Genomic DNA, 26,100 nt, shown 5'->3' on the forward strand with positions numbered 1-26,100 from the left:
CTTGGTGAAACGTAATATTTGGGGGGCTGAACAGGATAGGTAAAGATGATGAAAATTGAAAACGATCTAAAAGGTGCACCCAGGTCGTAAGATACACAAGATACACAAGATAACAGTTACACAAGCAACTAGACAGATTTTAGAAACGGTCAGACGTTTTAGGTAGCATCCATTAACCACTACCTTTCGTCAGTGACTGGCACAGCTGTACAGAGGAAAGGAAATGAATGCTACCTGAAACGTCTGACCGTTTCAAAATCTGTTTAGTTGCTGGAGTAACTGCTATCTTGTGGATTTAATGGGAACTATACAACAATATACCTCTTTCCAATAACGGCGGCCATTTACAATTTCCAGGGGTCAGCTGGGTGTCATGCACCAAAGTGAGGCTCGGGTTGTTCCAGCCTATGATAAGTCTATGTTATAACATAGGTATGCCATCTTTGGTGGTACATTTTGCCCCTCTGAGGTGAAATGGTCCATTGCGCAATTAGACAACAGAATAAAATTCTGAATTGAAGGAAACCGAGACAACGGCCCCGGGGTCCGCGGACCAAACGGCCGCCCGGACAGAAGTGCGGGGCAGGGGGTGCACGCCAACATCGCTGACGGCGCGACTGAGTCCTCAGGTCAGTACATCACATGTAGGATGGTGAGCCCGTATCCAAGCAGATGTGGAGTAGATGATCTTGACGTTTTCTGACACCCGAGATTCTCGCTGAAAGTCGACATTGGTGGTCTAACCCAACATCTGCTTGGAGAGTAGGCGATACCATTTATGTTTATATATAAAAACACACAACTTAACTGTAAAATACACTAATCTCTCAAATCAGCGTCTGAGATACATCCACCCTAATATCACGTCGTGATCCTCGTTGCTGGAACATGTGTAGGGCAACACCGCTCTCGTGTAGTTATATGAATATTCAACGGTTCAAAACGTACGAATGGCGTTGGGAGGGTAATTTGAAATAACTTATATTGTTAACACAAGTTGAATAACCTCCTATTGTTCATAAAATGTTTGAACCGCGGTGAAAATAGTCAGGATACGTGTATTTAAAGGTGCCCTAAGCAGTTTCAGGGGGTAAAACTGAAAATATTCTGGATTAAGCAATCTATATGAAATTCATATTTACTTCCCCACATTTGCATCATTATCTCATACTTTGGGCGTTTAAAAAGAGCACAGAAACAAGCCGCAAAAAGAGTAGTTTATTTATTGGTACCACCAATAATCAGCCCAAATTCCAGCCGTAACCGTTTTCTGTCGACAATTTTCGGTAACTTCCGGTCGCGTGACGCAATGCCCGAGCACACTGAGCCATGACCACGTGATTATTTCTCTGGAAGCGTTCGGGACATATCGGTCAGAATCGCGCATGTTCGGAAGATTTGAAATGATGGCTGACCTCCAAGTGCTCTGATTTTGAATGCGTTCACACCACACAACGACATCGCATCTTTTCTCCATGATGGTCGATATGCAATGGGATAGTGTTATTATCTTCGCCGAGTACTTGTACTCGGAGAAGATTATGTTTTCGGTTGAAAAATCTGTTGGGTGGGTCTGTATGTATGTCAGGAGCATAACTCAAGAAAGCTTCAATGAATCTTATTGATTTTTGGTAGGTGTGTAGTGGTTGTGCAAAGGAAGGTCAAGTTCGAAAATGGTTCACCTTGCGTTTTTCAACAGTACTGCAGCGGACTTTGCATTTTCTTGTGTTTGTATGTAGGCAAAAAAAGTGACGGAAACGTAAATGGATCTTCATGATTTTTTGCAGGTGTGTAGATGTTGTAATAACGGAGGTCAAGTTCAAAAATGGTTCCCCTGGCATTTTCCGTCGGTACTGCAGCGGGCTTTGTGTGGATGTGTATTTGTATGTCGCCAGCATAACTCGAGAAACTGTTGATGGATCTGTATGATATTTATTGGATGGGTAGGATTTACAGAAAGGAAGGTCAAGTTCGATAATGGGCCTTCTAGCGGGTACCTAAGGTACTGCAGCGGAGCTTAAAGATTTTGGGGCATATTTTCTTAAAGTGCTACGGTCATGATTTTTGTGTGGTAGATAGTTCATGCCACAGAAAGTAAGGTCTGTAAATTTGGCTCCCCTAGCGGCTTGTTTAGAACTACAGTGGGTGTTTTTGTTTTGACATTCGGACAGGAAGAAATTGAGAAGGGGTCGACAGATCGACATGATGTTTGGTATGTAGAGAGCTCAGATGGTACTTTACATAATCAATGACTTATAATGCAAATCAGGAGCTTATTTGCATAATTAGTAAGGAAAGTTTGTTAACCCACTGCATTTCATTATGGGACATGGGACAGTGTCGGATCATGTAAACAGATGGCGTTGCATACACGTACAGTCATGTAGGTCAAATAAATAAACAGATGAGGCACCCACTTTTCTCCAAGCAGAGGTGTTGGTCCAGCTGGTTTCTAACGTGTTCAGTTCATGCATGGCTGAAATAACTGAAAGAGGACAAAATAGAAATCCTGACAAAAACACCTAAAAACACGTTAAAAACCAGCCAGACCCACTCCTCTGCTTGGAGAGTACACTGCACCAAAACTGCACCACTGCTAGGTGCGGAAAAGTCACATGTACTATGTTTTCAAGATGTGTATGATATGGAATAAAGATTTATTCTATTCATATATATTGACTGTGCCATTTCATCATCACTTTTAACTTACAACACTGCAATATCGAACTTTTATGGCCAATATAATATCAACATACATGTACTCATATTTTTGTCATGACCAGTTATAACGTATATCAGCACACTAGACACATATACTAGTCCTGTACCACCAAATGATTTTTAACCCCTCCTAGACTGGACTCATTCGCCCCGTCATAACTTCCAAATGGTATGGTGCATGATCAAATTTGCAGGGGGTGATAAGAATATAAATATTAATCACTCTCCATAATAAGCCTTCATTATTTGGCGAAGATAATGTGTTCGTGGAACTCTAGTTTAAACTTACTATGGATAGAAATCACTAAAAGATTAATTTGAAAATACGACTTTCAACGCCCTGATATTTCTTAGGTTGCCTTTAAGACTGTCACTGTATGTTGCAGACTACCCAGGCGAAGAAAATGGCTGGCGTGGTCGAGTACGTGATTTTCTGTCATTCTCCCGGCTGGTCAGCGTTGTCAAGACGACCGTCGTCATAGTTACATTGATGACATCTCTTGCATTCATCCTTGTGCAAATCACCACCCCACAACCGGACTTTGATGCGGTCAGTTTCTTCTTGCTTCTTACTCTCTTGGTCTCTTTGTCTGGCTGGCATAAAGATCCCGTTTTCTTTATTCTGGCCGGCATAAAGAAAACGGGGCAAAATAGAAAGCTCCACAAAAACGCCTAGAAAGACGTCAAAATCAGCCGGATCCGAACCTCTGCTTGGAGACTATTTGCTTCTACCTTTCTTCTTGGGTGAAGATAACTTTAAATGAAAAAAAAAATTGTCACAGATTCATCAGCAAATTTTCTATGTATGAAAGGCTGGTCAAGAAACGAGCACTTTAAAACGGATGCTCTTTTTGTCAGAAACTTATGATGTTGCTTACTTTCGACACAGGTTGTCAGCAGATCAGCAACGGTCGGCCATCTTCAGAACCAAGTGTTGCTCCTCGAGAAACGTCTCCAAGACCGCAAGGCTATCTTCAGCCGTCTGGACGACACAGTCTCCTCCCTTAAGGAACAAGTCGAGAACCGGTCAGCATTCATCAATCGTCAAGGAGTCATAGCATCGACTCTCGAGAAGCGACTTGACAACTGCTCAGCACTGGACAACAACCTGCTGGACCATCATAACCTTACTGAGAATAGCTTTGCACTGGCCGGCCATTTCAAGAACGAGGTATCAACCGGTGAGGGGTGTATTTTCTACCGTTCAGAACTAGGCCATTTTCTGGAGGACCGAGTATCTACCCTTGAAGAACGCCTTGAAAACCGCTCAGCCATTGCCATTCCTCTTGATAACCGAGTGTCGACACTTGAAGAACGCGTTGAGAAACAGTCAGCCCTTCGAATTGCCAACCCTCTTGAGAACCGAGTATCGACCCTTGAGGAACATCTTGAGAACAGTACAGCGCTGGGCAGCCATTTGAAGAACGAGCTATCAACCCTTGAGGAACGCCTTGATAACCGCGAAGCACTGGTCACTCGCCTGGAGGACCAAGTATCGACCCTTGAAGAGCACAGCAAGACCTGCTCAGCACGGGTTGGCCGTTTGGAGGGCCAACTATCAAGCCACAACAAACGACAAGAGCAAGAAAAAGTCCTGTCCAACCGCAGGCAACACAGAGTATCGGCAGTTGAGAAAAATATCAAGACGCGCTTTGATTCGGTCAACCGTCTGGTGGCCCAAGTATCGGCCCTGGAGGAACGTGTCGACGACCAATTAGCACTGAAGGACCAAGTATCAACCCTTGAAGAAGACAGCAAGACCTGCTCAGCTGGGGTCAGAAGTCTAGAGGGGCAACTATCAAGCAACAACCAACGTCTGGAACGCCTAGCGACTACCGTGAAGGAACACCCCAAGACCCACTCAGCAGACGTCAGCCGTCTGGAGGACCAAGTATCGGACCTTGAGGAACGTCTCGACAACCTCGAAGAACTGTACAGGCAGTCAGCCCTTGAGACTCGCCAGGACAAGAAGCAACCCGCCCACGTGCAGCCGGCGATGCAACCAAAGACGAACCCGAAGGCTGACCAGTGCAACATGCCAGGTTCGTAGAAAGGTCATTGGAAAAGCACTAACAAAAGCACAATATGGCAATTATGTTCGAATGAAAGCTCATCTATGTTGGTAAAATGGAATGGCATATATTTGGCTATGTGTGTAGTTTTGACACGACTAACATCCTGCAATCTTTGAACACCCCCCCCCCCCCTTGTAAATCCAGCTTCCTCCAGTTGGGGTTCGCTCTTTTCTCATGTGAAAGTTTATAATGTTGCCTTTCTCTGCAAAGAATAGCATGAAAACAAAAGGTCATTTTTCCCTGCCTTTAGCTTTTGCAGGACACGTTTTCAACATATGGTCACCAGAAGGCAAGTTCAAGTACACCTTTGATCAAGCTCGCCAGGCATGCGCAGAGAGGGGAGCCGTCCTGGCGTCCTTTACGCAGATGTTCAAGCATCCGCCGGGCACGAATTGGGTGTGCAGGTGCGGATGGTTGGCGGACGGCAGAGCTGGCATTGTCATGCACTCCGCCAGGTAAGTGTGCGAGCAGGGCAGCGCAGCTTTTAAAGGCAACCTAAGCAATATTAGGGCGCTGAAAGTCATATATTCAAAATCATTTTTTTCTGATTTCTATCCAAAGTAAGTTTAGATAACACTATCCCATCGCATATCGACCATCATGGAGCAAAAATGTGATGTCGTTGTGTGATTGAAAATCTGAGCACTTGGATGCCAGCCATCATTTTAAATCTTCCGAACATGCACGATTCTGACCGATAAGTCCCGAATGCTTCCGAAGAAATAATCACGTGGCCATGGCTCTATGTGCTTGGGCATTGTGACGTCACGCGGCCGGAAGTAACCGAAAAATGTCGGCAGAAAACGGTTACGGCTGGATTCTGGGCTGATTTTTTTTTGGGGGGGGGACCCAATAAATAAAATACTCCTTTTGTGGCTTGCTTCTGTGCTATTTTTAAACGCCCAAAGTATGAAATAATAATGCAGATGTGCTAATATGGGGAAGTAAATGTAAATTGCAACCTCACCAAATAGAATTGCCTTCCCCAGAATATTTCAAGTTTCACCCCTTGAAATCGCTTAGGGCACAGTTCTATTTTGTCCACTCTTACATATTACATACTTAGGCTGTGTTTACACAAGCGTTTTCGGAGTCGACTCCAAGTTGCTGAGTCGACTCTGAATCAACTTAGAGTCGACTTGGAGCCGCTGAGTCGACTCTAAGTCGACAATTACAAAATGCGCGTGTAAACCGGGCCATAGATGCACGGCAGATCAGACCTTTTGCATTACAGTCTGAGCACAAGTGTCAACTCTGCTTGTACCTGTGTTGTGTTTTTGTTAAAGGCCGGACTGTCTGAATAAGACAGGGTTCTACCAGTGCACCAGCCGCAAGTTGTGGAACGCCTGGTGCTTCTGCCCCACCGGCACTCGTCACGACTGATCCGGTGCGGAGGGTGGGTAAGCAGGATACGATTAAGAGCAAAACTGGTTACGGCTAAGTAGTTTAAGTAGTTGCTGCATACGGAGAACTGATCTCAGGAAAGAGACGCACCGGGAGGCCACAGCTGCGGTTCAAAGATGTCTGCAAGAGGGATTTGAAGGCTCTAGATATTGATACGGAGGACTGGGAGGACCTTGCAAGTGACCGTTTCAGGTGGAAATGCACACTGTCCAGACAGCTCAAATCAGACTGAAGCCAGGCTGATGCACAGCGCAGAAGAAAAGCGGATCCGCAGAAAAGAGCTTGGCAACAGAAGTGAGTCAGCTTACAGATGTGACTTTTGTGGCAGAGACTGCCATTCTCGTATATGGCTGTTTATCCATAGTCGGTGCTGTAGGGCTGTTGTGAATTAGGATTTTACAATGGTCAATACTGACCGACGGAGGCCATATAGAGGCATAAGTATATAGCCCTTGCCGTGATGTTGTAGTTGTCATGTTGGGTTTTACTTATTCATCAGAGTTTTGTAGTGCCAGAATGTATGGGCATGAGTATGTATTTGTCTAGATGCAGTTTACAGTCTTTTTACAACTTAAACTTAACTGAAGCAAATACCACAGATCTTAGAATCGGTCCACGTCTCGTAAGGAAAAATTCTCTCAGCTTTCAGGGTACTTGAAATATATGTTCTTGGTGACGCTATTGGCTACTTCAACAAAGTTTCAGTAATCAGCAATTGCAAGACAGCTTGAACAGATATGAAAGGAGCAGTATTCTCCTGTATTCTGTGTCATTCTCCTGATGTAAAACATATACGATGTGAAAAATGTGCACCAGACATGATCCTCATTGTTAACTGACTGTGGACCTTAGCAATCAGCAGCAGTTGGAGAACGCAATTTATCACGTGGATAACAGAAATAGACTCACACATTGCACGAAATGGCCTCGGATCCTGAAGTATCCTGACAGGAGAACTCCGAGATCCGGAACCTCAGATCCGTAAGAATCCAGACGGTTACGGGGGACGTATTGTACTAAAACAACTCATATGTACTTAAATCAAACTACATATGCAAGTGGTACACTAATGTGGTATACCACTTGCACTTGCAAGTTAATTCAGGTAAATCTGAGTTGTTTTAATACAATACGGCCCCCGTAACCGTCTGGATTCTTGCGGATCTGAGGTTCCGGATCTCCGAGTTCTCCTGTCAGGATACGAGGCCATTTCATTCAGTGACAGGTCAGGGCTGCGATGATATAGATGTTTATGGTCATGGATCCTTTCAAGAAGTTGACATCTAGAGCGACATGTATGTAAGTGGTTTTGAAGATGTCGATGTATACATGCTGTTTTCTTTTGGAATACAACGTTAAGTATTTGTCTATTTAAGTTGTGTTATGGTAAAATTGTAAGAAAATGTTAATTTCTTTCATAGAAGGCTTCAGATGTACCGAAGCTAACCATACCATTAGAACCATAGGTGTTAATTTCAAGGTCATGAACATCGATGTATATGTGCTGTTTTTTAATGCAAACTTTAGACGTTTGAGTGATATATATTGTGTTAATAATGGTAAAATTGTAAGAAAATGGTTATTTCGTTCGAAGAAGGCTTCAGATGAACTGAAGCTAACGAAAACATTAGAACCATCGGTGGTAATTTCAAGGTCATGGTATATATATATATATATATATATATATATATATATATATATATATATATATATATATATATATATATATATATATATATATATATATACAGCAAAATACAACGTAACTATGTGTTCTTCTTTAAAGAATCACTTACCATCGGACATTTCCGTAAGAATGTCAAGGTGACTGCAGTTTGTTGTTCTCAGTAGAAGAAATATGGACATACTACAAGTGTATTGTTGTAGTGGCGTAATGGATAGAACATTCGACTGTCAAACAAGGGAACCCGAGTTCGAACCCGGGCTGCCCCCAGACATGTCTGGACATGACGCCCCGACGTTGTGCCCTTGGGAAAAGAACTTAACACGACTTTCCTCACTTCACTCAGGTGTAAATGAGTACTTAGCTCATCTAGGGTTAGGGACGTCCCTCGGATAGGACGTTAAATGGGGGTCGCGTGTTCGGGGAGAGCCACACCCCTCGCACGTAAAAGAACCCACCACACCTTTCGAAAAAGAGTAGGGGCATGCCCCGGTGTGAGTGGTTCAAAACCTACAGTCTATAACCGCGCACGGGTTCGCTCTTAGTAATAGCCTCCGGCTAGTTGGGCAACCCTGGCATGTACATGCTGAACCAATGAATAAATAAGTAAAATACTTGTGGTGTTGTTGGAACAAAACACACCCGTAGTGCTGCTTTAAAGGAAAGCTACACAAAAAATTGAAAATCCTTCTATGCTATGCCTAATATATTCCAAAGTCAAATTCTTACTTCAAGTTGTTTCACGTAAGTCCGTCATAGTTCTGGGTTTTTCCACAGTTTGCAACTTATGCCGTGCTGACGCCTTCTCACCTGATAATTGAATTATATGACGTCAGTGTTTTGAATTTTTCACCTGATGATTGAATTTCAAAACACTGACGTCATATAATACAATCATCAGGTGACAAATTTGAAACACTGACGTCATATAATTCAATTATCAGGTGAGAAGGCGTCTGCACCGCATAAGTTGCAAACTGTGGAAAATTCCAGAACTATGACGGACTTACGTGAAACAACTTGAAGTAAGAATTTGACTTTGGAATATATTAAACATAGCATAGAAGGATTTTCAATTTTTTGTGTAGCTTTCCTTTAAACACATAAAAGGACGACATAGAGATTTCATGTGTTTGTATCTATTCGTCAGGCTGGTAAGTCATTGAAGGAAAAGACTCTTTTTTGTGTGTACATAACCAAAACCGAGTAATTTATGTATCTAGATCGTCTTGTGGTGAATAAATGCGGAGAAATCATCTGTGTGTCCTTCTTTATTTCGTAAGTGACCCAACAGGGAACTGAACCGGTTGTAAGTATCACCAGGAAATAACCGATTGGCCATGGGTAGACCAAATCTTGACTGTCTTTTGCAGTGTACATCGTTCCTTTATTATTTCTGTGCCCTGCCTGACAATGTATTCTGTGGTATTCATTGCCCCTTTATTACTCTATTACTATCTTGTTGGCTGAGGTCTTCATGTGTAACTGGTGCCTTTCCTAGTCACATGCAGTATGCAAAGGTCTGCCTGTATAATAGTGTTTTGTGCAGTTCCTTTATCACAGTATTTCCATGTGGTAGATGAAAGAAGAAGTGGGGTTGTTGGAATTAGCTGTCCGGTCCGATTGGCGGAAACAGCTGTTTCGCCTTTCCACCCCGAAATCGGACCGGACAGCTGTTTCCTCCAATCAGACCGGACAGCTAATTCCAACAACCCGAAGAATTGGTGTCTAGATCCTGTGTTTTGCAGGGTTCATTGTCACTATCCTATTTCCAAGTGGTCAGCAAAGATCTGCCCATGTTTCGCAGTTGAAACAACACTTGGTGTTTGGATCCTGACAGTACTGTACAGTGTTCCTTGTTTCTTCCTCATTATTACCATGTGGAAAGTGGAGATATTCTGCAGTGTCCCTTGTCCTTTTCTTATTTCCATGTAGTAGGCAGAGGCCTGCCAGTAAAAGAAGACTTGGCATCCAGGTCTTGTTGTTGTTGTCCTTGTTTAACATCTATTATATCGCTACTAAGATGTGGTCTCTTGGTTTACGCTTGGTTCAGTTATGAGTCAATTGTCTCTCTAGGTATTTAACTCTTGGTGACTTGTGCTTGCGTGATGCTGGAAGTGAATCTAGGAGAGCGCATCGAGTCTGTGCATATTTTCAATGTACCGGGAGAATGCTAAGTACATCTGCTTGTTGATTGTCTCGGGGAGGTCTTCTCTCATCCCGGCTAGAGTGGTGATATTCGGGTCTCTACTTTCCTCTGCAATGTTATACGTCTCGAATAAGCTCTCAGCTTCTAGTAGCATGTGTTGTCTTTCCTTTTCGTACAGAGGGCAGTGGTACAGGTAGTGTCTGGCGGTCTCTAGAGCACCACAGTTTGGTGAGACCTCTGGGTTCTACAGTGGTGTGTTCCTAGTTACTTCCATGTAGTAGGCGGAGGCCTGCCTGTGAAAGAAGACTTGGCGTCCCTGCCCCGACTCCCCACACTCAGGCCCAGCCGACTCTTGGTGTCCCTCTCCAGGATGTCTGCCTGTGCTAGGTCCTCATCATACCTTAAAACAACAGTTTGGAAAAGTTGCAGTAACAACAGGAATTTATTTATGTATACACCTTATGCGCTGGTGTGTTATGCCAAAAGGCAGTTAATACAGGCTGTACAGGGGAAGATACAGAATAACTCTAGATGAACACAGAGATTTTCTGTAAACACTAAATTCTCCAATCCAGTTTGTATGAACATGGAGGTATGAACGTTTTGTCACTGCTGTCACAGTCACTGATGCTAATTCTACTCTTTATTGGTCAGGCTGTACTTCTGGTTAGTTTTCATGGAGGAACATAGTATTACATTCCTGCAGGGTATAGTTTTCACTTTGTCTGTATTTTCAAAATGAATTTACCACTGTTGACTGTTGTGTACTTACAGAAGGTCATAGTTTCCTAGAGCATCCTTTGGGGGGACTTTGTTCCATCTCACACTGCAAGGAGACACAGATACATACTATTAGAACCTTCAGCACATCAAAAACAGATAGATATATAATCATTTTGCCAAATTTAAGGAAAAGCAGCTGACCTCAGACTGAGGACAATTCATGGCGCTTTTTTTATAAGCTACATGTAGTAGTGTACCTCGCATATTTAACCAAGCACACCTGGTCACGCCTACACTTCTTAATAAGTGTGTTGGGTTCTTTGCACAGGTTTGACACTTGAGGAGTATGCCTGAAGCCTCCTTAAACATGGGGCCGCCAGCTTTATGTCACCATCCAAGATAACAAATGCCTCCACCATGTCTGAGCTGGGGCTAAGACTGGGATTGAACCCCAATGTTGCATCGTGTGGCGCAATCGGTAGGGTGTTTCGCCCACAACCGAGAGGTCCCGGGTTCGAAACCACCGATATGCCCCGATGTTGTGCCCTTAGGAAAGGCACTTTACATGACTTTCCTTCCTTCACTCAGGTGTAAATGAGTACCTAGCTTCGGTTAGGGACGTCCCTCGGATAGGACGTTAAATGGAGGTCCCGTGTTTGAGGAGAGACACACATCGAGACCGTTAAAGAACCCACCACACTTATCGAAAAGAGTAGGGGTCCTTCCCGGTGTGAGTGGTTCATAACCTACAGACGTATGACCGCACATGGGTTCGCCCTTAGTAATAGCCTCTGTCTAGTTGGGCAACCCTGGCATGTACATGCTGAACCAATAAATAAAATAAATAAAATAAAATAAGATTGAACCCCCACTCATGGATCCAATGAATTTGATCCAAATGGCCAACCAGTGGGGTTGGATAACCACTTGCGCCATGGGGACCACTACCAACAATAAGATCCAGCTTACTCAGGCAGTTCCCCGCTGGGCATGACGATGTTGAGAGAGTCGTTGATGAGGTTGTACTTCATGATGCGGTCAGCTGCTGTGGTGGAGGTTAGCGAGGGGGAGGCATTCACCTGGGGTAGAGGACAATCAAAGCACATTCATTAGACTTTTGTAGGAGATGATTGGAATTTGATGACTTGCCATAGAAACTTGTTCACAAATCCAACATTGGTGAAGATAAAATGACGTTTTCGTTTTTATACAAATACATGTACAAACAGATGATGTTTAAAAAGACCAAGAGTCAAACCTCAATCAGCCATGGCTTCAGGTTGTTGTCTATGATGATATCGTATCTGAAAAACAAAGCAAGAATAAAGAAATTAAACATATCAAACTTACAATGCAGAAAATGCACATACATACTAGTACATACACACACAGATTTATTCACCCAGTGAAAGTGATGATTTTTACGTTGATTCTAAAAGTTAAAGCATGTAGATTTACTTACCCGTAACATTCAAAGCAGTGTCTATCATTGGCCATCACACCCTGTGAAAACAGATTAAAAGTCTAAGACAGCTAACTCTGAGCTAAGAATAGTTAGTTTCCACCATTGTTGATATTCCATGTACGGCAAGAAGATCTTATCTTAAATTGAACAGTTGCAATGTACTCAGGGTGAAAAAAATCAGGAGCAAAAGCAACTGAAATATCAACTGGTTACAAGAAAGAAAAACTCACTGAGACGGCCTTGAGAGAATGTACCGTCAGCCAGTTTATGTCATCAAACAACTTGTCTGTCACCTTTGAAAAAAAAACACATATAAAAAGACGATTAACAAATCAGAAGACCCATCACTGAATTATTCTTTTACTCATCAAGACCCAACATATTTAGACATTATAAAGACAAAAACATCCATGAAAGAAACAGATGAATCTGGAGTAACTGTGTGAGATGCAAACCTCTTTCCCTCGTGTACCTTCCAGAAATAATCTCATGTTCTTGATGGTCCACTTTCCTCCATGGACATTGTTGTATTCATCCTAGAAGAAGAGAAAAGTACATGCTAAAACTGATTCTGTTTAGAGATATACTTAGAGCTTGAAAAGAAAGAGGAGTAAACAAAAACTGTATGTCAGCATGAAGTCCAATCCATTCATCCTTGTGGAGCGATGTCTGTCAGCTACATGCACCGCCTAGCAATTCTTTCATGAACTGCAGACAAGAAACCTCGTATATCTGTTCATTAAGGTGACTGATAAGCAATCCAGAGTATACCTTTACTAGCACAGATTTGAAGACTATATCTACTGACCCCATGTTTCTGAATAGACACGTTGGTGAGGTGGATAAACATGTTGTCCAGTTCACTGGTGCTCGACGTGTACTTCACGGTGCAGAATCGGCAGAACCCCAGGCGGTACCTGAAAATCAATCAATCAATCAATTAATCAATCAATTAATCAATCAATCAATCAATCAATCAACCAATTAGTCAATCAATCAGTCAAACAATCAAACTTTTTATTGGTCTACAACATTTCTGAGTTTGGGTATAGAGGGTGTGCCAAATAGAATGAAATCATTGCTTAATTCTCCAGATGATTCCACTACGATTTAGCCTGTGTTACACAATCTATTTCTGTGAGGGGCTGACCAGCAGAAAGGCTGCTAGAAGCTTGATTTAGACAGGATACACTACTATTGTACCAGCTCCAATTTGTATGTCTAAAAATTCTTAAGGAAACAAATACTCCATTATGTATCTGTACCTACTTAGAGGTCTAGATACTTAACTCGTCTTAAACAAACAAGGGCCACACCACAATTGTTCTTAACAAAGTGACGTACATGTAACACTTAAGTGGTCGGTAAGAAGTCACCAGGACGTAGAGACGAAGGTCAAACTTCTTCCCACCAATCAGAAGCGGGTTGTCGATGTAGCGGGAGATCACGTACGCGTCCTTACCCGAGGGTGCGGCAAACCTGGAGGAATGAAACAGGCAGGAGTCCGTGAACAAACACTGTTACAGTGCCAAAGTAGAAACTCTAGTCCAGAGAATCTTAATGGCACAACTCCATGGCTATTCGTTAAAAGTTTTTTAAAATCCTTCTACACCATGAGGTGTATAGGGCAGTGCCCATCCCCGTTTCATAGCCCTGGGCCACACTGTGGTGTAATCACTGCAGCAAGGGGCTAGTCCACTGGCAGTGGGGTGTGTTTAACTTCCATACTGTTTTAGAAGTCTAATAATGCACCATTTTTATAAAGTCTTTGGTAATGCGCCTCTTGTCCAGACGTGTCCTACCTGGGAGTTGAACTCGGGCCTTCTGGTTTCAAGCAATCAGAACCAGATGTGGTAAGTAACAGAAGCTCAGACCACTACACCAAAGGGACACCCCACTCCATGGCTATATCATTTAAGAATGTACAGGCAAATAGACAACAGTGTATGATACTTGGACCTTGTAGTCTTGTGGTTAGGCTTGTTAACTTTGGCTTTGCGTTGGAATCCCTGTAGAGAACTGGTGTGTTACACTTAAAGGTAGTTTATCGATTATGTGAAACAAACAGATGTTGGAAAGTCTTAAGACTTACGAGTTTGTTTTGCTGTCCCTGGACCACTTCTTTAGCTGAGACAGCTTGTTGATGAGGAAGATTCCTATTCCTCTGGCTGCAATCAAGTAAAACATTTTCATGATATTTGACTATTAGAATCAATTAATAAAAAGCATAAAAAGAAGTAGAAGAAAATAATAAAGAGGGGCAAAGGAGAAAAATACCTTGATGGATACTTTAAAGAGGAGAGCAACAGTAAAACCACTGGACAGTTAAAGAAAGGAAGAAAGAAAAGAAAACATAGAAGAAGAAGAAAGATATTGCATGAAAAGGTGGACTCTCGTTAGACCGGATAGTGAGAGTGAGTGAGTGCATACCATTACACTGGACGAAGTGAAGAAATCTGAGGAAAGAAGATGACAAAAATGATATGAGGACTTGCAGACAGAATATCTAAATATTGACTATACCGACCTTTCCCCGTAGGTTTCATGATCCAGGTGCTGTTTGGGTTCTTCCTGAACTCCTCCACAAACAGGTTATAGTCGGCAGGGAGCAGGAACGTCACTGGGATGAAATCTGGGAACAGCAAAGGATGTTTTGGTTAATGAAGCTTTCTCCATCTGTCTCTTTAAAGAAAAGAGCATGCATGCAGAAATCTTATTTTATATTTTGAAGAAAATGTTATCATATCTGCATTTGTTTGCATAGACATATGGTAAGAACGCTACACGCAGTGTTGCAATGGATCTGTGAATCTTATGCCAGAGCTTCTTGAAAAGTTATCTGTCTTTTGCCATTAAGACAAATTCTATACATTAGGATCTGTCACAAAGTCATACTAATAGGTTCTTCTCGGTGAACACAGTCTGTCAGCACTGTCAACATAGCAACATGAGTTTCTACGCTTTCCTAATAACTATATTTGTATCAAACATGTACCTACTAGTGGAGAGATTATAAGTATACAGTGGCGTCACAGTGGCGTAGTGGCAGGGTGTTTGGCCCCAGAACCCAGAGTTCGAATCCGGGGTTCCCTGATTTGTCCTGTTGATGTTAGTCCCTTAGGAAAGGCACTTTACACAACTTTCCTCACTTCACTCAGGTGTAAATGAGTACCTAGCCTCGGTTAGGGACGTCCCTTGGATAGGATGTTAAATGGATGTCCCGTGTTTGAGGAGAGCTGCATCTCGAGCATGTTAAAGAACCCACCACAGTTATTGAAAAGAGTAGGGGTCCTTCCCAGTGTGAGTGGTTCAAAACCTTCAGTCCTATGGCCGCACATGGGGCAATTGTCGTATTGACTAATTGAGGTCACCTGCGCGCCAAATGGCAGTCGCTACAGACCCTTGCCATCTAGCGCCACCAAATGTGCGCTCCTCGCAATTCAGCCCCTGGCTGCGAAAAGAGAGTAGTCAGCCCACACCAATGATAATTAATACCCTATCAATATCGATCATACATGTACTTGTACCTAAGTACTTGTATCTCCCCTCATCGTCCCTCTCCGACACAGGGTTGCCCTCCTTCTCCAGATCCTTGCGGTACCGTTTGAGGTTCTTCACCATCAGGTCCTTCCTGGTCAGCTCATAGTGGTTCGGGAAGTGGTTGATGACTCTGTGGAGAACCAACATTAGTTATCATTCATAATGTACCCGGTACAGTGTTCTCGCCAGGCCTTTTCAGAATAGGGGCCCCCGATGCTGTGATCTGGACCCCGATGCTGTGATCTGGACCCCCGATGCTGTGATCTGTACCCCCGATGCTGTGATCTGGACCCCCGATGCTGTGATCTGGACCCCTGATACACAGTGATCTGGTCCCCGATGCTGTGTCTCAATGAGCAAAGGGGTGTTTCTTTCTGGGAAGAACCTTCATAAATCATATAAAAAGTTCGTATTTGGCTTTAGAATGAGGATGTGACAGAGGAAAAACTTAACTTCACAAAATTTATCCCTCAAAATGCAGGAAATAGTGTCTTATTTGGTTAGGAATTTCAAAATTTTGTGCGGGAAGATGCCAGACTCCCAACCGTTATCATGTTTTTGGCACTCCGCGAGTGACTTGTGCCGCGCAAAGTTGGCCTTCTGTACCTGTGTGAAAAAATCCAGGTGAGAATACTGGGTAATCCAATAAAAACTGACAAGTAAAATCTGTCATCACGGCAAAGTAGTTCCTTTTCCAGTTTACAAGAAAAGTAGTAAATGATACCAATTGATGATACCAATAGGAAGGATACAGTATTTTGTGACTTACTGGTCATCCTGAAGCCTGTACCCATTCTCAATGCTGAATATGTTTCTGGTGGTCTGCACACTGCTCCTGGAACAAGAAAAATGAATTATGCATCAGTAAGTATAGAAGTCAACTACATCATGTATAAGCCCATTCACGGTTCCGACTACGCATGTGCAGTGTCAAAGGTGACGGCCCCTGGCTTGTAAACAGTGCTCGTCTCGATTTGCATAACAACGCCCCGACGGGTTTTGTTTACGTCTCGGGGGCCTTTACTTTTGACACTGCACATGCGTAATCGGAACCATGAATGGCCTTATTAAAAACTAGTGAGCTCCGTTTTTACCTGATCCTACTGGTACAAGCCAAGGTCTAAGTATATGTATTCAGTGATCATCATCAAATTGGTTTGCATAAAATCAATGACTCAGTAAACTACACAAAGGTATGTGGGATGAATCGCATCAAACTGTTGTTTTGAGTTGATAAGTACTAACACGTTATTAAACAGGTGTGACATCGTGTGGCGCAATTGGTAGGGTGTTTTGCCCAGAACCGAGAGGTCCCGGGTTCAAAACCATTGCTATGCCCCGATGTTTTCTCTTGGGAAAGGCACTTTACACGACTTTCCTCACTTCACCCAGGTGTGAATGGGTACCTGACTTCGGTTGGGGAAGGTCGTATTGAGGTCACCTGCTGGCGCCGAATGGCAGCCGCCCAGACCCTTGCTACTGAGTGAGTTCCACAAAGTTCAAGTGTGGAGCAAATATGTATCTGTTGTGTATTATGTGATTGTAAACCCTGCAGCAATTCAGCACCGGCTGCCATAACAGCACGGATAATTTCTTACCAATATTTACCATAGTTATCATTATTATTCATAAGTATGTTTTCGGTGATCATCATCAAATTGGTTTGTATAAAATTGAGTACTTAGTAATCTACACAAAGTTATGTGAGATGAATTGCATCAAACTGTTGTTTTGAGTTGATAATATAAGTACTAATAACACGTTAGTAAAACAGGTGTGCAGGTGCAGAAGTTACCAGTAAAAGTTCCAATCCTCGTCGGCAGAAGCACTTGTCCAGCCTCTCTTCTCGAAATTATTAATCAGCACAGACTTCTCGATGTCACAGGCATATTTCACTTTCCCCGCCATCCTTCTCTACTTCCTATGAGCTCCGAGATCGTCTGCAAAACATGAACTCACAAAAATTTGACACCCAAACCACCATTTTGGATTTTAGCCAGATGATTTACACCACGTGACCTCGGTTGGCTAGGTAACTGATATTTTTAGCTGGCAATTTTTTTCATATTGATAAATTATATGTCATATTTGTGAAGATATGCAGCTCTTTGACACTATATCAACTTTCTTAAGATGGTATTTCAAAGAATATATATATTTTTTCCCAGCACACCACATAGAAATAGGAATATTTCATTTTCACTTTGTAGGGGTGAATGGTAAAACTAAACTCGATGTTAAAAGATAATTTCCTGAAAGTTGACGCTTTGAACGTAAAATCAATAGTATTTATTAATGTTAGTAATCAAATACTGAAAATATGATGTGTAGAGTGTAGATATCACATTTTATCTGAAATCTTTGTGAAAGACCGGGACCCCCACAGGTAAGATGTAATCTTCCCAAAGTGTCATGGCCGCTTTCCAGTCAGAAAAGTCGTCTGATCCCGGCTTGCTCGCCGGTTCTGTGGAAAATCACGTCCTAGAAACGACCGTTCGCCCTCCCAGTCCTCTCGGGGCTACACCGAGACCTCCTCTGATGAGAGACCGCCAGAGTTTTGCCAAGTCTGCCGCACGAGGCACAGGAACGGCCCGCCAAGAACCAGGTGGAAACCATGACATGTCATCGGGTATGTTTCCTCGGGCCGTATGAAGTTAATATGTTGTTAATATGTTGAAAATATTTGAGAACTGATCAACAGGGGCGGCCAGATCAAAGTGATTTTGTTTGTTTTACCGAAAAGGGATTGATTTAGGTCAGAAAACAACTTATTGGGAATTGAAATGTCCATAGGAAGTTGAATAAAATTATGTTGAAGTTGGACTTTTAGTCTTGAAAATAAATTTCAAATGACTGGTGTATTAGCTTCTTTAAGTTTTTCATCTAGGAAAAAAAAAATGTCCCTTCCATGATACCCTGTTAATTTTCTTATTTTTCTTCTTTTTTTCCAGAGAAAGTAGACAGTAGGTCTGAAGATATGAGCCAGGAAGAGTCTTCCAAAAACTTCACCATCCTGGCCTTCATCTTCGTGGCATCTCTGGTTGTCTTAGGTCTCGTCTACTGGAACTTCCCAGACCTTAAGGAGTGAGTAACCCACCTTAACTGTACTGGAATTGCCTTATGTGATATTAATTTATCTACTGTACAGACCGGTGCAATGGCCTAATTGGTAGAGTGTTCGCCTTGCATACGGGTAGGTCGTGAGTTCGAACCCCGGCCAGGTCATACCATGGTACCAAAGACTCTAAAAATGGTACATACGTCTTTCTCTGCTTAGCACTCAGCATTTGGGAAAGAGTTTGGAAGTTAAACACACATCACTACCAGCGGACCAGCCCTCTGCTGTAGTGACTTGCACTTGTGTGGCAAGGGCTTCAAATGGGAGATGGGCGCCCCCCTACACATCTTCGATGCATGGGACCACTTTAACTTTAACTTTTTAACAGATCCGTAAACTTGATTTTGCAGATGACATTATGTGGTTCTGTATTTGTATCCGTATCTATATAACGATAGGTCAGATGTGTACGCATTCTTCAATGAGTGCTGCGGTCAGCCGCTGGCGGTACAACAGTGGCCTCGTGCGGTTAGTAGTTACTTGCAGTTTAGATTGCGATAAATATCGTTATCTAGGTTAGATTCGGGTGAATCTTTTTTTATTGAATGACGAACACGTGTGCTTCCAATAGAAAGAGAGAGAACAGTTGTTCGTTTTCTAGATTTGCAGCCATAAAGTTGCAGCGTATTCTAGCATTGAATGAATGAATGAATGAATGAATGTGATAGCCTAATTGCCGTGTGAGACGTTAATGCCAGCCCTCTTAACACTTGTCTCATGTATTTTCTGTTGAACAGGGAGGAGAGAGCAGCAGTGAAATTGCCAAGAAACATAGAAGATGCCAAAGCACTTGGTCGTGTGCTGTCAGCATACAAGGAGGCGTACTACTATGAAGTCATGGCTGGAGTGACTGTCACGTACATATTGTATCCTTTCAGTCCCAACATGCATGTTTTAACATTTTTTTCTCTGTAGTTCTAGAAGGTAATACGGACTATGATTTACATGTATTTGAGTTTTTGCTAGCCGTGGCAACTCTGGGAGGGCGTATAGTGGCCCTCATCTGATAAGGGATACTATCAGGCTTTAGCTAGAATTTATAGACAGGGCATCCAAAAATTGGAGCTTCCCAGTGTGCTCTATCTACATGTATGGAGTACAATTACCTGGTAGTATTGCATGTCAATCAATTTACATGCTGCTCAACTGTCTTGTATGTGGAATGGTCCGTTTTGCAGTGAGTGTGTGGGGGGAACACATCTGCCTGTGTATGTAATTATCAGGGATACAGGGTGTCCTCTGCAAAAGAAGGGCATCCAATTTCCTGGTTTTCTTAATGTATTGTAGGGCGTCCAAAATACACCATGTCGCCCTGCTAGCTAATAGCCTGGCTACTATACATGTAAATGATGTTCAAAAAAAGTGTCCTCCCGAAGTTGCCATAATTGCCAATTGAGATGGTGATTGTCACTGTTTGGATTGTGTCACAGTCTTTTCTTCAGTCTGACAGTAACATGGTTTGCCCGGTAAAATTGTTTTATACACATCATAAGATATAGAGATGGTTTATACATGTACTTTGACTTTCCTTGACGTTCTGATCACAGTTTACAAACATTTGCCATACCAGGGTCCATCTTCCTCAGCATCCTGATAGGCTACATGTTCCCCTTCCCTCTGGCACTGTTCATTGTTTGTTTGGTGAGTCAACCTAGATCTACTATTGACGGTGGATTATTTTGGTTTTAATTGCATCCACTTAGGAAAGGCAGTTATGAAGTTATATTTTTAAGTAGAAGTAAGATAAAAAGCTCTGAACAGTAAATGTTGTTCTGGCAATGTTTTTTTAAACTGTTCATCATTCGGTTTCCACACTGTCTTCAGCAACTGGTGCCTCCTCTTGCTATTTATTGACGGATCAGTCTGTAGTTATCTTTGACAATTTGATTTGGGCTCATGAACATTCTTCATTTCAAAGGTGTTCTGTGACCGGTGCTTCCTTTTGCTGTTTATTGGCGTATTAACTTTTTATCAGTCAGCAGTTATCTTTGAAGATTTGATTTAGACTCACAAACATTCCTTGCTTCCACAGTGTTCTGCGACTGGCGCCTCTTTCTGCTATTTATTGTCGTACCTTGTGGGACGCCGACTTGTCCTGCGCTACATCCCAGACAGGGTTAAGCAGTGGTCAGCAACGGTAAGCATGGGCTAGGAAGGATGTGTGACAAAAAAATGTGCACAGGGAGGTTTAAAAAAAAATGGTGCATGAAAGCTGACAGACCTTTTTGGTTAATGCAGAATATCTATGCAAAGTCAACAAAGAACAAAATTGGTTAAAAACATAACTGTAATTCTTGAAATTTTCATGCTGGTTTTATGTTTGCTGTTTATTGTAGCAACTGCTTCACTGCAACCTTAAAACCGATGTTCCCATTAGTGTACAACTTACATGTACGATCATGTTCAGACTATAGTGCTGTAGGAACTTAAAACCATCGCAAACACTCTATGAGAAACCTATCCGGGTGTAGAAACAGGCATTTACAGTTCACGTACCTGTTAAAAAATACTGTCACTAATCTGTTTTAGAGGCTTCATTAGTGCTATAGGACTACCTTTTCCTTTTTAGAGTCCACAAGTTACGACACAGATGATTGACACCTTTTTCTCGTGGGTCCCTTTCAGGTGAATCGTCACCGTGACAACCTGCTGTGGTACATCATCTTCTTGCGCATCACTCCGTTCCTGCCCAACTGGTTCATCAACATCACCTCCCCGGTTATAGACGTGCCCCTCTACCCCTTCTACCTGGGCACCTTCCTTGGTGAGAATGCCATCATGCTCATCTTCTAAGTGTACTACTAGTAGTAGAAGACCTCATGAAAGAAGTACTTTTGTTGTGTCGGTAAAGATAAGGTCTTGGGTTTTTTTGCAGACCCTTTAGTCTTAGTAAGAACAGAATATCTGTCTTCTTAAAGGACCTGTTTGTAAGTTTTGGTTAAGCATCTAGTGTTGAAGAATTTATCTGTTGCTGGTCTTTGGAATCTCTTTATTTTATTTGGATAACATGAAGCTTTCAATGTTTGCCTTTGAATCATATCAATGTGTAGTGCTAGTCCTTGTAGCATTTGATATTTCAGAATGATAAGTTCTTTTCAAATCACTCCAACATAACAGTTCAGGAGATTACTATTCATCGAGTAGATTAAACTTATCAAAACTTAACATTTCAACTTGAGAAGGATCAGGGAACTAATCAAATTTAAAGCTTGTAGGTAAGCTTTGTACAGAAATAGTGTATTAAATCTTAAAGGCATCCAGAGCATTTTATGAGGCTTGACGCTTGAATGAAAAACCCTCAAATTTCTTGTCATTCCTACACAAAGTTAGTTTCAATAACACTTTATCATTACATATTGACATTAAAGGAGCAAAGATACGATGTCGTTGTGTTGTGAGAACTCATAGAAAATCTGAGCACTAATAGACTGATCCTGACTGTCCATCACAATTAACGGTTCGACCAATGTGACTGCATGTGCATCAAATATTTGCATTATTGTTAATTTTGCATTTCTAGGTTTTGATAGAGGTGGGGGGGCTATGCTATTGGTCTATGGCTCGTGAAACTAGAAGATCACTATGTGGCTTATTTCTGTGCCGCTTTTGAGCACTTTTGATAAGAAATCGGCACGCAAATGTGTTAAACAGTGGCATTAAATGTCAATTTCATAAAGATGACAGCAACTAGAACATTTCCTGTTTTCAAGCCTCATGAAATGCGCTGGGTGATAATCTCAATTACCCTCACAGATGAACTTTCATTCTAATGTAAACTGATCTGTTATACCCTTTCTCCTCCAGGTGTGGCCCCACCCTCCTGTATAGCCATCCAGACGGGCACCACCCTGTATCAGCTGACACACTACGGCGCTGCGGTCTCGTGGAAGTCCATGAGTTTCCTGGCTGTGTTTGCTGTGCTGTCCCTCCTCCCTACTCTCTTTAAGGGGAAGCTGAAGGAAAAGTTTGACTGATGTTGTAGATTTTATGTGTTGAGCTGTAGCATGGAATTTACATCCTTAAATGCTCAAATTGAATAATTCAGAAGTCCTGAATAGATTTAACACTTTTAAAGGATCTGTCTCCCAAAGTGATGCATGCTTGTGCCAAAGTTGGGACACGAACTTGAGGTTTTATCACACAACATACATCTTGTCAGTACACAGGGATTTATACAGTCTCAACTTCTACTACTTTACTGTATATTAAAGGACAAAGTTCTGAGTATGTGCTTTGTTAAAGGGAGGCTAAACTCCGTCATTTGTAACTTGGGCCGTTTTGACGTCTACTCGCCTGATTATTGAATTAATCAATTGTAAGGTCACAATATGTGACGTCAGGTTTCAGCATTTCCCATTCAGTATGAACAAGGATTTTGGATCTGGCTTTCATGAGAACGGGTTTCAAGGAATTTTCTGAATTCAAAGCTCACTATCTACTTGATTCCCTCGGATTTGCCGGAAAATCCCTCTAAATCCATCCCCAGAAAAGCCAGTTTGAAAAGCCCTATTCACTTTGGTTCGGAAGTATAGTAGATCAGTTTAGCTTCCCTTGAAAGATTTGAATTTATGGTTTCTTTTTTTATGCTGCTGAAAAAGTTGACTAAAGACTTATATCCAGGGGGCCGAGGACCAAAATGTAGCTAGCAGTGGAACTGGACAAAAAAATTTTCGTCCATTTTGTAAGATAACAAGGTGCAATTCTCCTCAAAGCTTTTTTTTTTTTTTCAAACACGATCTTTATGTCCAGCTGCAGATTTGAGTGAATAGATCTATACTGCCTTGGTAGAGGTTTGCATTCTCCATTGGCTGTCAGGTTTTAAAAAATTCCTAGAATGAATTTCTGGGGATTGCTTTGTTAGCCTTTATTTGCCTAGCCTCCTTCACAGACTTCCTAGAACGGCGGCGTATATATTTGTGGGAGGGGGATGACACGATTTCTTACATGGGCCAAGGTTCTCTCTAATGCCGGCAAGGGACTTTTGCAAAGAAAGGCGGTCGTCCCTTGGTGACATAACTGCCTCGGCGGCAAAAGTCCCTTGCCGGCATTAGAGAACCTTGGCCCGTGTAAGAAACCGCGTCACCCCCCTCCCCCAAATATATACGCCGCCGGTCTAGGAAGTCTGCGAAGGAGGCTATTATTTGCCTACCTTCTGGCCCTGTAGCCAATACAAAATTTGTGCCAAATGGCTACCTCAGCAGCAGACTATCAACAGTAATAATGCATGTCTGTCAGTAGACCTCTGTAGGTTTTACTTTTATTACTTAGGGTGAACATGTCACTGGTATAAGTATAGTAATATATATATGTGGATAGGATGTGGGGTCGTGTGGCGCAACGGCAGAGTGTTCCGCTCAGAACCAAGTGGTCCCGAGTTCGAATCCTGCAGTGTCATCACGACCGTGGGCATTAAAGGCAAGAAAGAAAGGATACAATATAAAGATACATGATGCTAATCTCCAAGCAGATCTAGATGGTGCCAAAATCATACAAGCTACCCAGAGAAGCTTGGGTCAGTATGGTTGCTGACTGGAGCTTATTTGCCTGACTGGAGCTTCTCTGGCTAGCTTGTACGATTTTGCCACCGTGTAGATCTGCTTGGAGATTAACACAATGTATGATTGTATTGGGGAATGGTGTATGGAATTCATAGATGTTTAGAGATCAGTATAAAAATAGGAACTTCTGTTGACCAGTGGGACAGAAATGATGATGAGGTGTTTATTAGTGTTTAAGTGATTAAACTTTACAGGAAGCAAACCTTCCTAGTCAAGGTTTTAATGGGATTTTTGTGTAATATCAGCTACATTTAATATCAGTGGAAGTCTATTAGTACAAGGTACGCATACTGAGGGCTCAAAGGGGTACTTTTATGTAATATGTGCCATCTGTGAATAGACAAGACCAATGAATCTTACAATACTTCATTGCCTCCTAAGTTCAAAGGCATCCAGAGCATTTTATGAGGCTTCAAACTTGAATTAAAAAAAAAAAAATTCTAGTCATTCATACACATAGTAAGATTCAATAACACTATACCATTACATATTGACATTAAAGGAGCAAAGATACGATGTCGTTGTGTGGTGAGAACTGATAGAAAATCCAAGCCCTGATAGCCTGATCCTGACTGCACATCACAATACGGTAGCTGTTCGACCAATGAGAGAGTGACTGAATGTCCGTCAAATATTTGCATTTTTATGTTTTAATTTTGCATTTCTATGTTTTGACATAGGTGGGTGAGGCTATGGTATCGGTCTATTTACACTTGGCGTGTGAAACTAAAAGATCACCATGTTATGGCATGTAGCTTATTTTTGTGCCGCTTTTGATAAGAAATTTGCATGCAAATGTGGTTAACAGTGGCATTAAATGTCAAATTCATAAAGATTATAGCAACTAGAATATTTACAGTTTTCAAGCCTCAAAAAATGCTCTGGGTGTCTTTAAACCAAGCCCAAGTTCATTAAATAATAGGACAATTGCTTAATGAAGTGTTATGTCAACCTGAGAGTTGCTAACCCATCTTAAACTCAGGTATCTGCATGTCCCAAGATGAATTGATAAACGTGTGAGACACAAAGGCCTTTGTTCATCTCAGTTCTTGACGTGGTACAGCAAACATTCCTACTCCTAGTGCCCATGGACTCAGGTTTTGGTTACAAACTTTAATACCAGTGAAGCTCTTGCAACAATGGTGTGTATGACCTATATATATATATATATCCTTTGTATTGAAATGGCCCGGGTGCACAGGAGATCGAGAGTTTGTGCAATTTTTGGGGAGGCATTCAACTTGGATACTTTATTACATCCATTTATAGCTGACATACAAAAAAACATGTATCTTTTGTTTCCAATTTGTAGAGTTTTCATAGCTACCTGGACAGATTGTGTAAATAGTACCAAATATGTATGGCTGTGAAACATGTGCAGTAATTGTGATGTATAGTGTTCTACACTATTCATTTTGTACAGCAAGTACAAATTTACTGGTCCAACTGCATAGGTATGGGCACTTATTTAACGAAAAATGTATTGCTGGACAGAGATATGCCATGTATGTAATACTGTTGTGTACAGTTATGTTAGGTGTAAGGTTATGGCAATGTTTGTTTATATATTATGTATATGCTGATGAAGAGATTGGTTACAACAAGGTTAAAAAAATAACCCCTTTTTAACCCCCTTGGTTAGAAGAATGGAAAAAGTGCTGCA

At 42.0% G+C, this 26,100-nt stretch overlaps 2 protein-coding genes and 1 long non-coding RNA gene across 3 annotated transcripts; 1 reads left to right on the forward strand and 2 right to left on the reverse strand.

The window, feature by feature from the left end:
• Positions 1 to 9,140: 9,140 nt before the first annotated feature.
• LOC136431313 (uncharacterized) lies at positions 9,141 to 9,896 on the reverse strand. The gene is made up of 2 exons (XR_010755023.1): positions 9,538 to 9,896; positions 9,141 to 9,248 (listed from the first exon to the last, which is right to left on the reverse strand). It is a non-coding gene; the product is annotated as an uncharacterized lncRNA (long non-coding RNA).
• Positions 9,897 to 9,921: 25 nt separating this feature from the next.
• LOC136431311 (polyglutamylase complex subunit TTLL1-like) lies at positions 9,922 to 17,862 on the reverse strand. The gene is made up of 14 exons (XM_066422640.1): positions 17,557 to 17,862; positions 16,531 to 16,596; positions 15,749 to 15,891; positions 14,749 to 14,853; positions 14,314 to 14,389; positions 13,566 to 13,700; positions 13,030 to 13,138; positions 12,677 to 12,757; positions 12,452 to 12,514; positions 12,219 to 12,259; positions 12,015 to 12,060; positions 11,726 to 11,835; positions 10,806 to 10,859; positions 9,922 to 10,433 (listed from the first exon to the last, which is right to left on the reverse strand). Exons 1-14 carry the CDS (start codon positions 17,667 to 17,669, stop codon positions 10,298 to 10,300), a joined length of 1,278 nt encoding a protein of 425 aa, XP_066278737.1. The 5' UTR covers positions 17,670 to 17,862; the 3' UTR covers positions 9,922 to 10,297.
• Positions 17,863 to 18,168: 306 nt separating this feature from the next.
• LOC136431314 (transmembrane protein 41B-like) lies at positions 18,169 to 24,192 on the forward strand. The gene is made up of 7 exons (XM_066422641.1): positions 18,169 to 18,390; positions 18,713 to 18,845; positions 19,617 to 19,745; positions 20,427 to 20,520; positions 20,912 to 21,016; positions 21,505 to 21,643; positions 22,684 to 24,192. The coding sequence occupies exons 1-7, from the start codon at positions 18,174 to 18,176 to the stop codon at positions 22,851 to 22,853; spliced, it is 987 nt and encodes a 328-aa protein (XP_066278738.1). The 5' UTR covers positions 18,169 to 18,173; the 3' UTR covers positions 22,854 to 24,192.
• The last annotated feature ends 1,908 nt before the right edge of the window (positions 24,193 to 26,100 follow it).

This window comes from Branchiostoma lanceolatum, chromosome 3, assembly GCF_035083965.1.
Source record: "Branchiostoma lanceolatum isolate klBraLanc5 chromosome 3, klBraLanc5.hap2, whole genome shotgun sequence".
Classification (NCBI taxonomy): Eukaryota; Metazoa; Chordata; class Leptocardii; order Amphioxiformes; family Branchiostomatidae; genus Branchiostoma; species Branchiostoma lanceolatum.

Excerpts from the sequence above, each read along its gene's own strand:
- LOC136431311 (XM_066422640.1), bottom strand. The coding sequence starts at position 17,669 with ATGGCGGGGAAAGTGAAATATGCCTGTGACATCGAGAAGTCTGTGCTG. Across the intron at positions 12,515-12,676 it reads AAGGTACACGAGGGAAAGAG|GTGACAGACAAGTTGTTTGA; the intron begins GTTTGCATCTCA and ends TTTTTTTCAAAG. Across the intron at positions 11,836-12,014 it reads TGAAGCCATGGCTGATTGAG|GTGAATGCCTCCCCCTCGCT; the intron begins GTTTGACTCTTG and ends CCTCTACCCCAG.
- LOC136431314 (XM_066422641.1), top strand. The coding sequence starts at position 18,174 with ATGGCCGCTTTCCAGTCAGAAAAGTCGTCTGATCCCGGCTTGCTCGCC. Across the intron at positions 19,746-20,426 it reads GTGACTGTCACGTACATATT|TTTACAAACATTTGCCATAC; the intron begins GTATCCTTTCAG and ends TTCTGATCACAG. Across the intron at positions 20,521-20,911 it reads CACTGTTCATTGTTTGTTTG|TGTTCTGCGACTGGCGCCTC; the intron begins GTGAGTCAACCT and ends TTGCTTCCACAG.